This window comes from Patagioenas fasciata, chromosome 1 (assembly GCF_037038585.1).
Source record: "Patagioenas fasciata isolate bPatFas1 chromosome 1, bPatFas1.hap1, whole genome shotgun sequence".
NCBI classification, from domain to species: Eukaryota; Metazoa; Chordata; class Aves; order Columbiformes; family Columbidae; genus Patagioenas; species Patagioenas fasciata.
This window is the reverse complement of record NC_092520.1, coordinates 68,728,349-68,742,970: the sequence shown is the minus strand read 5'-3', so window position 1 is coordinate 68,742,970 and position 14,622 is coordinate 68,728,349. Positions and strand designations below refer to the sequence as shown.

The window sequence follows — 14,622 nt, the reverse complement described above, 5'->3', positions numbered from 1 at the left end:
GATTTGTGACTACAGCCACAGCCCAGCATCCTGGCAGGCTCCCACTCCAGTATGAAGCCACAAAACGTAAAGCATGCCTCCAGATTAATTCTCAGAAGCTCAATGTTCCCCCTCCATCAGAAAGCTGGGCGCTGAAAGAAAAACAAGCCCAGGAAGCAAAAGCAGGAATCTGCCAAGAGAACACTTTACCTGAAATCGGGAGAAAGCTCTTCCCGAGAAGTGGAAGGAGCTAAGAGTACAGGGTCTTTCCCAGAGGATGCAGTCAATAGCTGCAAGAGGCACTCTAAGCTGTTCAGGCACGTGAATTGGGAGAAAAGAGCAAATTAAACAATTCAGATGACCATAAAAATAAAGTGGCTTTCCTTTAGGACAATGAAATTGAACTAACCGCTTAAATAAAGCATAATCTCAGCTCTTTGAGGCAGAGAAGCACTCCAAATCCTGAAACCTAATTACGCTTCTTCATGTAGTCTCCTCCATCTAGCAATGATTCGCAAACAATTAGAATCTCACAATAGCCATGGTGGCAGTAATTAGCCCTGCTAGAGGAGGCGAGCATCTGGCTGAACCAGTAGCCCACCACCAGGCAGTAGGACACAGGGAGGGGCTTGTGGATGTCCCCGCTTCCCAGACCCTCACCATCCCTCTGCTCCAGCTGCAGGAGAAAGGTGGTTTTCACATCAACCCAGACAACCTCAACCTGCCAAAAGGGCACTCTAGATAGCACAGGTCACTCGCCTGGCTCTGTGCAGCATCTCCGAAGTTTTCCATAGGACCAATATACCCGCTGAGAGAGAGATGGGGCAGTTACGAAGCTGGATCCCACACGGTCTCAACCATCTCACCACCTAGGAGCACCTAGTTGGTGACCTTAACCCAAGGTGATATCCGGAGCTCAGATGTGCTGAGGACCACCTTAGTTCCGTCTTCATCCTCACCCCTCAAAGCCCAGCAGGAGAGCACCGCAAGCACTGGGTGTTATGAGCTCAGGTGGGGGCTTCTGAGCTGCACCAAGGTAGGACACAGCCCAGGATGGCAAGTATGAAGGTGCTGCTAGCCAGTGGTAACCCCCAGCATAAATGTTTGGGAACATTTCTAGGTCTTTCATATCATCTTGATTCGGTTCCTCTAAAAGTTCAAAACTCAGGTTGTTACTTTCACTCAGGCCTCCCTAAAATCCAGGCTTTTGCTGGGTAAGAGCCCCATTGGTTATGCAAGGCCACTAACAACAGTGGCTCAGTGTCTTGGCTTTACACCAGCCACACTGTCTTTGCTGAATTCTGCAAAATTCTACAAGCAGGTTTTGATACGATATAGCACCTCTGATAAAGTATTTCTTATTAGGCTTTCCCCACCAAAAAATAAGTTGCAGATCTTATCTGGAAAAGTACATAAGAAAAAGGATGAAGGACTCCTCCTCTAAGGGCTGTAGGAAGGCTGTGTTTCCTTTCTAACGATAAGGGCTCACCACACTTGAAGATAAGCACAGACAACATTATATTTCAGCGTAAAGACCTAACGCTCCAAGCATTTATTCACCCGTGGAAATACCAACATTCAAGCCTCTACACTAGTGCCAACATGGGCTCTGCCAGATCAAACACTGCCACTAGGTAAACTGGGATTTGTTGGGGTTTTGTTTTGTTTGGGGTTTTTGCTGTTGTGGTGGCTTTTTTTTTTATTTTTGGGGGGGTTGTTTTGTGTTTTGGGGTTTTTGTTTGTTTGTGGTTTTGTTGTGTGTTTGTTTATTTGTTTTCCAATCTGGCACATAGAAACTAATTGAAACAAAATTAGTCCTCAGTCCCAGCACTCTGGGGAGGCTGCAATAGAGAAAGAAGGGTAGTCTGGGCATTCTATGGCGTCCCGTGGTCCCTGTGACTCCCATTTCCCTGGGCGCGATGCCGAGATCTTGCTCCAGCACCAGATCACAGCATTGGGAGGGAAAGGCCACACTGCGGAAACAGAAGCGAGTCGAGCCGTACACCCGCTCTCCCAAAATGGTGGAAACGTCACGGCAGCCCCGGGGCACTGGTTACTTCTCCTCAGCCCCACTTCCCCGCAGGCCGTTTCCCTAGGCAGGCACTCAGCCTGACAGGACTCTCACAGCTGCTTATCTCAAGTCCTCTGCCACCGGCCCGAGTCATGCCAAGCCTATTTTTATAGCTGCAGAGCCAAATTCTTCAATTCTCACGTTACAAGTGAAAATACCTGAAGCTGTTTTCCACCTGAAGACGGGTGAGAAGGTGGGACACACAAGCTGCTGCTGCAGCAGCGAATTACCCAGACATGGGACACTACTTGGGAGACTAAAAAATAAAAAAGTCTGCCTCTGTTTTGGTGAGTGCTGTACGTAACACTGAAGACATCATTCTAGCATTACTCACACTCTGCCACCACCAACACATGCCATTATTTTCTAAGGAAGATGTTTTTTACAATGCAAGTGGCGAGATACTGGACCAGGCTGCCCAAACATGAATGCCCCATCCCTGGAAGTGTTCAAGGTCAGGCTGGATGGGGCTTTGAGCAACCAGGTCTAGTGAAAATGTCCCTGCCCATGGTAAGGGGCTGGAACTAGATGATCTTTGAAGGTCCCTTCCATCCCAAACCATTCTCTGGTTTTCCTGCCTTTTTCTGTGGTGTTTGGCCTCCACAACATGAAACTAAAAACCCATCGTAGCTATTCACTGGATTAGTGTTGTGCAGGCTGGTGGTCAGTCTCTGAGCAGACACAACCCAGACCCCCTTCTCCATTCACAGGCACATCATCACCTTTAATATCAGTATTTAACACAACATTAGCATTTCAACACCAGCACCTGTGTTTCACCTTACCCATCTCAGCACTGCTGTGCCTTAGAAGGAAGAAACCCACCCCAGCCGGAGGGAGACAGAGCAGCACCCACAGCTCAGTCAGACGCTTGGGGGTCAGGAATTGGGGGTGCCCGGCCTTGCTGGTAGAAGCCTAACTCCTAACCCTCCTTCCAGCTCCTGCCTCCCGGGCAAACGCTCTAACGGAGAAGCCACCCTCTCGGGAAAGAGCTCAGAAGCATGCATTCTCCTTAAAAAATGTTACAGCAAAATAAGGAGGAAAAAAATAATAGAGGATAAAACCTGCAGATCTGAATTCCAGCTATGGGCAAGGCTAGATAACATTTTGACCAGAGTCCAAGCTTTCAGTAAAGTATTTAGATTTCCACCTCCCCTTCTGCAAAGCTTCAGAGAGAGCTCTGCCTTAAAAAACACAAACAAACAAACCATGAATACCGACAGTGAGCACCACCAATATCCTTTATTAACTTCATTATTGTGGCGTCTTCCTCTCCTCATGCGCTCCCTTTAAAATAAAAGCAGTGGTGGTTGGTTGGTTTTGTTGTTTGCTGGGTTTGACTTGTTTTGTTTGTTTTTGTCTGTTTTCATTTGTTTTTTTGGGGGAGGGGCGTTTTGGAGGGTGTGTGTTTGTTTGGGGGGATTTTGTTTCACTTTGTTTTTTAATTAGAGTTCAGATTGAGTCTCCATCTATCAATAACTTGTTCTGGTATCTTTGACATATTTTAAGACTAAAAGGTAAACTGTTTTGAAAACTATATTGGGACAGATCTTTTAACATGCTGCTCATTTTGCCTTTCACTCATCCAAAAGGTAAGAAAGTTTATGAGAATACCCATTTGCATTCTCTACTAAAAATACAAGTCTTCACCATATTTTTGACCCTCTGCTGCTAAAATGTAATCAATAGGGGCAATCTAGATCAATTCCTCAGCCGAATCCCAGGAACCCTCAACCTCTGTGGTCCCCTCACTGTCTCTCTCTGAAATATTCTCTATCACGAAATTATTTACCCAGACCTTGGGAGATGCACGGGGCTACTAAAAGGCGATGTATTTACAATGATTAGAGTAGTGTTTGGATGGAAAGCATCAAAGAACAGCAAAACATCTTTTGGTTTTTAATTTCCAGAAGAGAGACACAGAGTTTATTAACAGCCATTTTTCTGTATGTGATAAAAAAATAAGATCCAGGCAAGGGGAAAACAAGTAAGGGAGCTCTTCTTATGTAACTAGTCAGATCTCCATTCACAACCAAGAGGTGCTCTATAGATCGCTTCAAAAGCTATCACCCTGCAAGAATTTTATTTAAAAGAAAAAATAAGATCCTAAGATGGAAGTTTACTTCAGTTGCTGGCATATAGCTCTAGGAAGCGTATTTATCTTGCCTACCACCTTTATTTTTATTGTAGGAATAATGAGGTTCAGATTCATGTACAGAAGATGCATCTTTTTGCCAGTTATAATATCCTATAAAATTGTGAACTGTAAAGGTCTATATGAGCTGAAGGAGAAATTAATGTCTTTTCAAAATGTTCATCCTCTGCGAGTTGCAAATGATGTAAGACCACGTTCAGTTTGGAAAGTGTCCTGAGCTGAAAATGGAGACTGGAAGAATAGTACGGAGAAATATCATAACTAAATCACAGGTAAAGCGCGAACAAAACATAATCTTTTATTGATCTACCTCAAGCAAGAAATTAAAGAATCACAGTATCTCAGAAAGTAAAGACAAAAAGTCGCTTGAAACAAAGAGCTCATTTTAAAGTTTTATTTAACCTTATTTATAAAAGGAAAAATTCACAAGTATTTAAAGGAATCCTAAGTGGGTTTTAATACACTAAGAGTATGCAATGTGAAGTACTGTGTAAACAGCAACTGCAAAACTAGCTGCCTGGGAAGAGGGAAAAGCTCCTCTCAGTCCAAGCACTCATGATGAAATCACTCCCAACACCTCCCAAAATAAGCAGTTTTGCTGTCAAAATACATAAAACTAATCTAATCAAACAGGAAGGTGAATGAAGCTTTCAACATCCCCTAATAAAAATGAAAGTAGTGATTCACTTACAGGCTAAACTATATTGCACTATCCCACCATAAGGGATTTGACTGTGTTTTTGACTACTGATGGCATCTCAAGCTTATCATTAATATGTAACCTCAGAAACAAAGATATCAGCAAGTACCAACTCCAGCCAACTTTGGCCTGTTAATCATGGCTACATCAGAAGTTGTTTTTGTAGGGACAGCTAAGGCAATGTCCAATTAGGAGAAAAAAAACAACCAACCAACCAAACAAACAAAAAGAAATGCAGAACCAACAGAAATTGATGAGCTAAATATTTTTTAAAAAATCTATAACTTCAAATCAGTTCAAAAATGAATTATTAGTTAAAAAGTTATAACTGTTTCTGTAAATTATTACTAAAACATTACCAATTTACTTCTTAAGCCTCTGATCGAGCAGAACTCTAAAGTAGAGATCCAGGTAGAGTGGCAAGTCAAACATTTAAGTGAAAAGTGTATCCTGAGGAAGACAGAAACCAGAATGACACTGGTCAGGTAATGAAGAGTTAAACACAGCCTCCATCATTTTTTGCTGCTTGCAAGCCCCGTGTGCATTCAGTAACTGCCTCAGGATCAAAATTAAATAACAGTAGTAAATATAGACTCTCTCTTACAAACATCTGCACAGAGTCCGACTGAAACACAGTACTCAAAGAAAGAAACGTAGATACAGAAGAAAAGCGCTTTTGTGTGAGATATATTCCCCAGTCCAGCCTTCAGGAATTAAATCCACATGAAATTTACCCTCCAGCTGTACTAGCTTACATAATGGACAAAATGCCCTGGTCAGGAGAGAGAAGTGTTCTGTAAGGAAAAAGCCCATGCAAATATGAGAACAGAGCCATAAAACAAACACCCTCACAGAGGTTCAGTGCAAATACCATGTTGTATTAAGACGCAGAACGGCAGTGTCCACCCACCGAGTGGTCCACTGCCCCACCTGCACTCTTTGCTTATGAAATCTAGTCTGGAGGCTTTGTCCCCCTGATCCCAGGTGGGTCTAACACAGCCTGAGGACAAGTAGCCTCTTCCTCCTCACCAGAGGAGCTCTGAGATTCCCTTTTATCACGGCACTTGCTTTCATGTACAGGATCTTCACATCTTTGAAACTTATACCTTTCCATCAAACTTAACTGCTGTTAGCCAGGGCTCAAGTTTCTAAAGGGAAAAGAAAACAGATACGGATATTGTTCTCTCTTAAGCTTTGCTTCCCCAGTGAAACAAATAAAATCTTCTTGCTTACAGCTCTACAGCTTGGGAGACCATACTCTGAAATACGGTAGTGCTTAATTGCCCTTTGTATCTGTCAGTTTGGAAAAGGCAGGTACTAATAGAGTGTCTCCACCATCATGCAAAGCAGGAATCAGGACGTAAGCTTTGCACCGAAAGCAGAGCTAACAGCAAAGCCCAACTGTTTCTCCATACAGTTTTCCATTTCACTCATCCCAAGTAAAAACTATGAAAAAAAAAAAAACGTAATACATCTAACTCCAGCTATGCTGAATGCTCCCCCACACTTGCTTTTTGGTTACAGGACTCTAACTTCTAAGCCCTTTTAAATACAAACATTTCCAAATGGTTTAAAAGACTGTCAGAATTTATCGTTCCCTTGGAAAACTTTGTCTGAGAGAGGAGCGCTTTTCCTTTGCCAGCCAAAAACAGATTTATGCAAGCCCATGTGCTGCAGATTCGGCAAAATGATTCACCTTGAAACTTAACCAGAGAGAAAAGCAGTTCGTTCAGCTTAAGCTTGCGGCAGAAAGCTCAGGCACGAGGAGTTAACATTTGTGGATCTGAACCTCATGATTGTCCTGGACCTAAATCAAGCAGCTGTAAACGGCTATTTTTAACTCTGGAAATTAATCCACGTCGTTCTTACGATGACAAAAGAGTGGCCTGTGACTTCCATGCAGGGGGCAGGGGAAAACATGTGGGTAGACGGTTGTTTAACTCGATGGCAAAACTTCCATTAACCTTATCACAGCTAGCATTTCATTAGTAATACATTGCTAACACGGGATCTACCAAGCCACAACTGAGCGTTGTGCTTCCTTATGACTCCACAGCTAGGACAAGCTCTTATTAAAAAAAGAAAAAAAAAAATGCAGAAAGCGGTATTATCGACTGGCAAAGGTCAATGGTTCGGGAACAAAAGGTTTTAATAAAGTAAATATCAAACCTGGTAACACAGCTTCTTAAACTGCCTAGAAAATACTGATTTTGAAAATACAAACCACCTTCAAAAACTCCCATTTTTTAAAAGGTACAAACCAGCCTCATCTGCTTTTAAGTAAGAATTACACATTAAACTGTATTTATTTCTCCAAAGCACTGTTCGTTGCTGATGACTTTGAACTGAAAGTTTGGCCCAAATTCCTTACTCAGTTACTCTACAACATCAGCGTAGCCTAACGCAATTTTCTCACTGGAATTATTCACAGATCTATACTGTTGCGAGGGAAAAGCATGATCCTTGTTCTTCATATTTATCCTTCACTATGCGTACCTAGAGTGCCAGATGGATGTAACATGCCCTATCGACAGCCACTCAAGTCGTAGGATAATTAATACAAAAATAAGTCAGAACCCACTTTTGCACAACACTGAACTAACAACCCCCCCCACACACGTATGTATCGGCTATAAGTCACAAGTCCTATACGTATTTATCTAACTCCCATCATATTAATGGGGGGGCGGGCCCCAGCGCAGATCGCGGCCAGTCTGGGGAGGTGGGGACAGGGACACAGCCGAGCAACCCCCCGGTATCCCCGAGCCCAGGGGCCTCCGCCCGCTCCCCGCTCCGGCTTCCGCGGGCTGCAGCAGGGCCGCCTCCGACTCCCCGGCGGTTCGGCTCCCCCAGCCAACTCCGCCAGCACCGGCGCGGCTGCTCCGCACCACGGCACACGGGCTCCGAGCTCGCCCTTAGTCACGCTTAAGCAAGACACCGGGAGAGGAAAAAGGGGAAAAATAAAAAGTGGCTTCAGCGGTGCTCCAGGCTACAGAAGCACGAAGCGGCTCCCGAGGCAACTCGGGGGGAGCCTCCGCACCGCCCGTGGCGCGGAAGCCGCGATGCCCCGGGCCGCTGGCGCCCCTCGCCCGCTCCGCGTCCCCGCCCCTCTCTCCGTTCCGCGTTATTCCCCGCGCCGTGCCGAGCCGTGCCAAGCCGAGCCGGCCCGGCGAGGGGCCCCGCCGCCGGCCGAACAAAGAGGCCGCTCCCGCCTCCGGCAGCCCGCCCCACCGCCGGGTGCCCCGGTGCGGCCAAGTTCCCGTGGAGCAGAGCAGAGCAAAGACACGGGGAACAGAGCAGATGCAGGGGGGAACCCGCCACCCGGCCCGGCGCCCCGCTCCCCCCGCGCCACCAGGTACCCGTGAAGCGGCCGCCGCCGTCTCCGTGGCCCCGACGCCGCTGCAGGATGAAGTAGCCACTGCTCTTCTGCGTGACCCACAGCTTGAGTGCGTTTTTCAGCAGCACCTCCTCGGGCTTCAGCCACATCTTTTCCCGGCTCGGAGTCTCTCTCCTCCCCTCCCGTCTCCCCAGCCCGTCCACCTGCCCCGCACCGCACCGCCCCGCACCCCGGCTGCCCGGGTCACATCGCCCCCCGCGGGCTGCACTGCACGGCGCGGCGCCGGCTCCGGCTCCCTCCGTGCGGGCCCGGCCGCCGGGGAGGGGCCGAAGGCGGAGCCCGGGGGACGGGCCGCCCTTCCCGCGGAGCCGGGGGCTTTGTGATCCGGTATCGCCGCCATCCGCGCAGTCCCTGGTGCCGGGCAGTGACGGGGAAGTGGGGGCGACTCCAGCCGGAGGAAGGAGGAATAGGAAGGGAGTCCCCGGCTTTCCCTCTCGGGGGTCCCGTGACGCCCCGAGCCCCACACATTGGGGTGGCCGCGGCACCCCTGGGTCCTGGCGCATCCCAGCCCACCGGCAGCGCAGCCTGGGGCGCAGCAGCCCGGTGCCGGGGTCACCTGCTTTTTGACAGGGGTGGCGTCGGGATCCGGCCCCCAGTTCTCCCCAGCCCGTGCTGGCACACTCGGGATGTGCCCCAGAGGTGGACACCCCCACCCGTGTCCCACGGTCCCCGCCGCGGGGAGCCGTCAGGGATGGCGGGAAGGAAAGGGTGCCGTGGTTTCGGGGAGGGTTGGGGGGAGCTCTGCTTTCCTGTTTTCTTCTAGATCACAGCCTAAAGCCTGAGCTCACAGCTATACTTACTTAGATGTTTGAATGCCGGTGCTCGAAACTTCATGCCTCAACTGAAAAGTCAGAATCTTAATTTTATAGGGATGTACGTTTTTTTTTTTTCTCATTTAAGAAATAATCAAGCACTGCTTGTGGTTGAGCTGTCGGTAGGATCGTTTGTGAACCTGCACAAATGGTTACTGCTGCAGCACCTTACACTGGTAATCCTCTGACACCGTATTTTACCTTTCGGTTAACCCGGATTGCCATTAAAACATGACCAGCATACTTTTTCTCAGTCATGTTCCATTTCCAATTAACAGCAAATATTAAATAATTTCTTTCTAACCACTGCAGTTGCAGGCTCTTAATTTGGATTAAAGACCCCAGTCACTGTGGGTTAAATCACAAAGTCGTCAGTTGAGCAAAGAACCCTCTTAGTAGGTAATGCTGATTAGGGAAAAAAACCTGAGCTTTACTTTACCAAGCTCAACGTATTGTTATGTGAGTTGTGAATTTCCCAACTCTTTGAGAGAGACTGATGCTGCAGTGCGATACTTAGCACCACCAGCAGTAATTATTAACTGGGATTTGGAAGGTGCCCACGTGGACTGGTTTCCAGCTGCCAGTGGGAACATTTAGCAGGTAAAATTCTGTACTCAGCTGCAATCTGGTAAACACTGTGTGGTCTGTGTTCTTTACAATTCCTGTGTAAAGGAACGATTTCGTTTCCATACATAGAAGAGCAAGCAAGCATTGTGAGCATACTGCTTGTCTGATACAAAAATAAAAGCTGTTAAAAGGAGACGATGGACAGCCACACAACAATGTATTTAAAAATTAATGAAAGTGTAAGATGGGGTTATTTAAAATGCCCTTTCAGGATAAGAATAGCTCAGAGGTTTCCTCTGCCCCCAAAACAATCCTGAAGACACATAAGACATGAAAGTTTAAATGCTCGGTGAAGTGAGATGGTAACTATCTCTTCCCTTTTCAGATATTTGAATATTAATTTCTTCTGTTGTTTTTGGAGTGTTTTTTTACACTTAACCTTGCTTTTTGGGCATGCTGATTTGAGGTGGAATTGAGAAGAGGACGAAGCAGACTGCTGACCTTTGAGGTGCTTTTGAGCTTGAGAGTTGACGAAGGAGTAGAGCAGTTGGTTTCAGGCTCAGTGTCATGCACACTTGCCTCTGTAATTACAGAATCACAGAATCGACTGGGTTGGAAAAGACCTCAGAGATCATCAAGTCCAACCCTTGGTCCAACTCCAGTCCATTTACTAGATCATGGCACTAAGTGCCATGTCCAATCTCAGTTTAAAAACCTCCAGGGACAGTGAGTCCACCACCTCCCTGGGCAGGCCATTCCAATGCCTGACCACCCTCTCTGTAAAGAATTTCTTTCTAATATCCAGCCTAAATTTCCCCTGGCAGAGTTTAAGCCCATGCCCCCTTGTCCTTTTGCTGATTTCCTGGGAGAAGAGACCAATCCACACCTGGCTATAACTTCCCTTCAGGTAGTTATAGAGAGTGATGAGGTCACCTCTAAGCCTCCTCTTCTCCAGACTGAACAACCCCAGCTCCCTCAGCCTCTCTCCATAGCTCCTGTGTTCAAGTTCCTTCCCCAGTCTTGTTGCTCTTCTCTGGACCCGCTCCAGCACTTCAATATCTTTCCTGAACTGAGGGGCCCAGAACTGAACACAATACTCCAGGTGTGGCCTCACCGATGCAGAATACAGGGGAAGGATCACTTCCCTTGTCCTGCTGACCACGCTATTTTTGATACATGACAGGATACCATTGGCCTTCTTGGCCACCTGGGCACACTGTTGGCTCATGTTGAGCTTCCTGTCAATTAGTACCCCCAGGTCCCTTTCTGCCTGGCTGCTCTCCAGCCACTCTGCGCCCAGCCTGTAGCGCTGCAGGGGGTTGTTGTGGCCAAAGTGCAGGACCCGGCACTTGGTCTTGTTGAATTTCATCCCATTGGAATCAGCCCATTTTTCCAGTCTATCCAGATCCCTCTGCAGAGCCCTCCTGCCTTCCAGCAGGTCGACACTCCCTCCCAACTTGGTGTCATCAGCAAATTTGCTGATGATTGTCTCTTACATCTTGAGACAAGCTTCTTCTTGAAGCCCACCACTGGTACTCCTCCAAAGCCATGGGCTTTGTAACCACCTCTGAGTTGGCCTGACAGACATTCAATCAAAATGGTACCATTTGTGCTTTTTAAATAAAGCAGCTTTTCCAACACATGGAACTGGTGGGACGTAATTAACAAAGAGCCTCTGGGAAGCAGCTTCAGAGGGGAAAAAAAGAGGATGGATGAGATGAGGGAAAACTGATCCAGGACAACAGCGTAAAACAAAGCACTTTGTAATATATATTGTAATAAACACTTCATAGCTACTGAAAGTAGGAGCATACTTCTTTCTTGATGTGGTTGTGAATAGCATTCCCTGACATCTCGAGGAGGTTGCAGAAAGGCTCTCACTGCCAAAACGCCCATGAGTGTTAGGACACCACCACCCTCACCCCCAAGCCCTGAGCATCTCCTTTCCCACAGAAGTCATCAGGATGTACGAACCTGCCAGAACCACTTTGAGCATGAAGCCATTCGTCATGCAGCATGTTCCGTAGGCTGCCAGGGCAGGTATTTCAGATGGTCCCTGGCCTTGGCTGCGGCACGGCCAAGGACCATCCGCATATGCCCTCCTCCTGGCTCTTATGTGCCACTCCTGACCTTGAGCAGATGGGCAACCGCAGGCGTGAGGAAGCAGTAACACAGCCGCTTAGGCACCAAAACAGGTGCCGATAGCCTCCAGGTCAAAAAGGCTTGCAGAAAAAAGCTCAACCTACTTATTATATTATTTAACCAAAAAACAGTAAGGAAAAATACCCCACACATACATGTCTCATCATCAAATGGTGCAGCTTCTACCTGCTAACTGGAGAGTCTTTGGCAACAGCTAAGGAAAGGTTTATGTTCAAGGAGAAAGTCCTGCAGCAATGTACTGGCTATTTCCATAGCCAGTATTTGAATCATCTGAGGATCTTCTGAAATCTCATGTGAGGTAATAGTTTTATGAAGCTGGTGTCTAGAGGAGTAAATAAAACCAGGGAGGACAGGAATCTAGTAGATTATTAGACAAAAAACAAGGTGCTGTGAGAAGTTGTAGACCTTTTTATATGTTCTCTGATATCGTCTAGAAAAGATAGGGCTATCTTACTCAATTGCCTGAAGGTACTTACGGTTAGTAGGTGGTAGAAAAATAGCTTTTGAAAAAATGAAGATGTATTTGAAAGGAAAGCACTGAAAGAAAATGGGGTTTCTGGCCTCGTGCCACCCTTAACGTGCACTCTGAAATGACTGTGTTTGGGTTATTTATGATGCTATGTATCTTTCCTAGATTTCAGTACCAAACAGCACACGTCAAGGAGTCTGCCATTCAGACTACATTAGAGCACAGCATCTGTCATATCTGGAATAAACTGCACAGTTCCCAAGCATCCATGAGATAGAGTACAGATTGCATAGGGTGCAAGGGACAGGCATGGGGAAAACTTTGCTTTCCCAGCTGCCTTCCCAGCCCTCAGCATGCCCCTTAACATCCCACAGCTTCATCTTTTTCATCCATCAAGCACATAATATGTAATTTTTATTCTGCATGCTTGGGGTAGGCAGATTCCTCCTGTGCATAAAATGAATGATGCCTCTACGGGTAGGAAGCAGGCAGCTGCAGGGGTCTGGACCTCCTGCAGAAGGTACCAAACCCTCAGAGCCTACATCGAAGCGGAGCTGGTAATGCTTGAACATAGTTAGGAGGGTGTGCAATGCTCTAGGGTAGGCTCTGAGGCTTGCAGTTGCATAGTTGAAGCTGATGCACATATGGGCTGCCACCAAAACAGGTTGTTCACGCTGCCCTCACCAGCCAGACCTCCTGTGGTGAAGTGCAGTGACTAAACTAGTAAAAAACTTCTGTTTGTTTGTTTTGGGTAGGTTAATTATTTAGTAATGTTGTGACTGTAGGAAAACCAGGGTGAAAATTCATGTCCTGGGCTGGGGGAAGGAAACAGGCTGATATTTCAGGCAGGAGACCGTAGGCAGATTAATTTGCATTTATCATTAAATGAAAGCCTAAAGATGAACCTTAATTTATTTATACTTATAATAGACATTAGCAAATATAACATTTGAAATTCAAACTTCTGACTAATACACCTAGGGAAAAATAACGAAAATGTACTTATTCTAGGCGACAAAAAAGTATCTTACAGAGATTAACCAACAGCTGCTGGTTTTGACCTTTTATTTTCTGCAACCTCCAAAGTTTTCCACTACGGCTTCAGTCTCCTGTAGACCAGTTGTCAGCAGGCATCAATGCATTTGCTTCTCTTAGTGGCATGTCCCCTTGAAACCACTTGCCAATGCAGAGATCCACAGCCTTCTGGCTGAAATCCATTGATCACTCTGACAGCAGGGAAGGGATTTTTCTGGAGAACTGAAGCCACAAGTCTTCAGATTCTCTATATTGATATGTGGTTCGATTTTGAAAAGACCTTATCTCCCACCTGCACAGCACTAAGGAGCAGATGTGGTGACACACTTGGTCAGCACCCAGCAGCAGCCTCAAGACCTCAGCACATTGCTCCAGGCACAGGGTCACCTTTGAAAGGACTCTCAAAATCCAAAATTCACGCCCTGTTGTGATTGCCAAGCTCTCCATGTAACAGGGGATTGTATTTCCTGCATATGGAGACAAATCCCTGTAGATAGGAGTCCTCCTCTACAGAAGTCCAGAGGGACTATCCTTGGTATATCAGTTTCAGAGTACTTCAGTGCTTGAATGATGTAGATCTGGCAGAAACAGTCTAAGAAAAGAAAAACAGGAATTACTAAGGGTTTAAAGCTGACTTGCAAGCTCAGATTGGATGTGTCTGATTTATGTGCACCTCAGCTGGAAGTGACAACTGAAGTGGCGCACAAAATAGCTGCCTACAAGTATTGGTGTGTTAAACACAAAGATAGTCATGTATTTATTGCATTTAAAAAGCAATTCACTAAAAGCAGTAAGAGGTTTGGGTTTGGTTTTTTTTTTTGGTTGGTTGGTTTTGTTTTGATTTGTTTTCTAAAAGGAAAGGCTAGATTAAATACTAAGCAAATCCTGCTGACCAGGAAATTTTTTACTGTGCTGAATAGTGTATTGAAGGACTATAAGGATTTTAGAAATAGTGTAAGATGAATAATTTTATATAAGATAGAGTTACTTTCTAATGTAACGCTGTGATCAGAAAGATTAGGCAACCAAGTAAGGTACTCTCTGCCTCCTATGCCCAGCTAATGACTTCCTTCACTACAAGAAATCCCCTACAAGAAGGGATATTTTAAGATGCTTTGAAAGGCTCCTCTGCAAGGTTTTTTCATGTTGTCCTGTTGTAAAGGGTCCTTGTTTGCTTCTCACTTGCAGAAGGCCACGTCAAATTTGGCAGAAACAGGAGGGCCCAAAGGGAAATCACGGTAATTCACATGCAGCTCCCAACTCCTGGCAGCGTG

General features: G+C 46.2%; 1 protein-coding gene across 2 annotated transcripts in view; it reads right to left on the bottom strand.

The window, feature by feature from the left end:
• Positions 1–8,502, bottom strand: part of TBC1D8 (TBC1 domain family member 8) — a 49,667-nt gene extending 41,165 nt beyond the window's left edge. The window contains exon 1 of one of the 2 annotated variants that reach the window (XM_065829500.2): positions 8,265–8,502. In XM_065829500.2, the coding sequence (XP_065685572.2) occupies positions 8,265–8,391 (127 nt within the window). In that variant the 5' untranslated portion in view covers positions 8,392–8,502. The remainder of the gene's footprint in view (positions 1–8,264) is intronic. The other variant, XM_065829501.2, reaches the window with a different exon arrangement.
• Between the last annotated feature and the right edge of the window lie 6,120 nt (positions 8,503–14,622).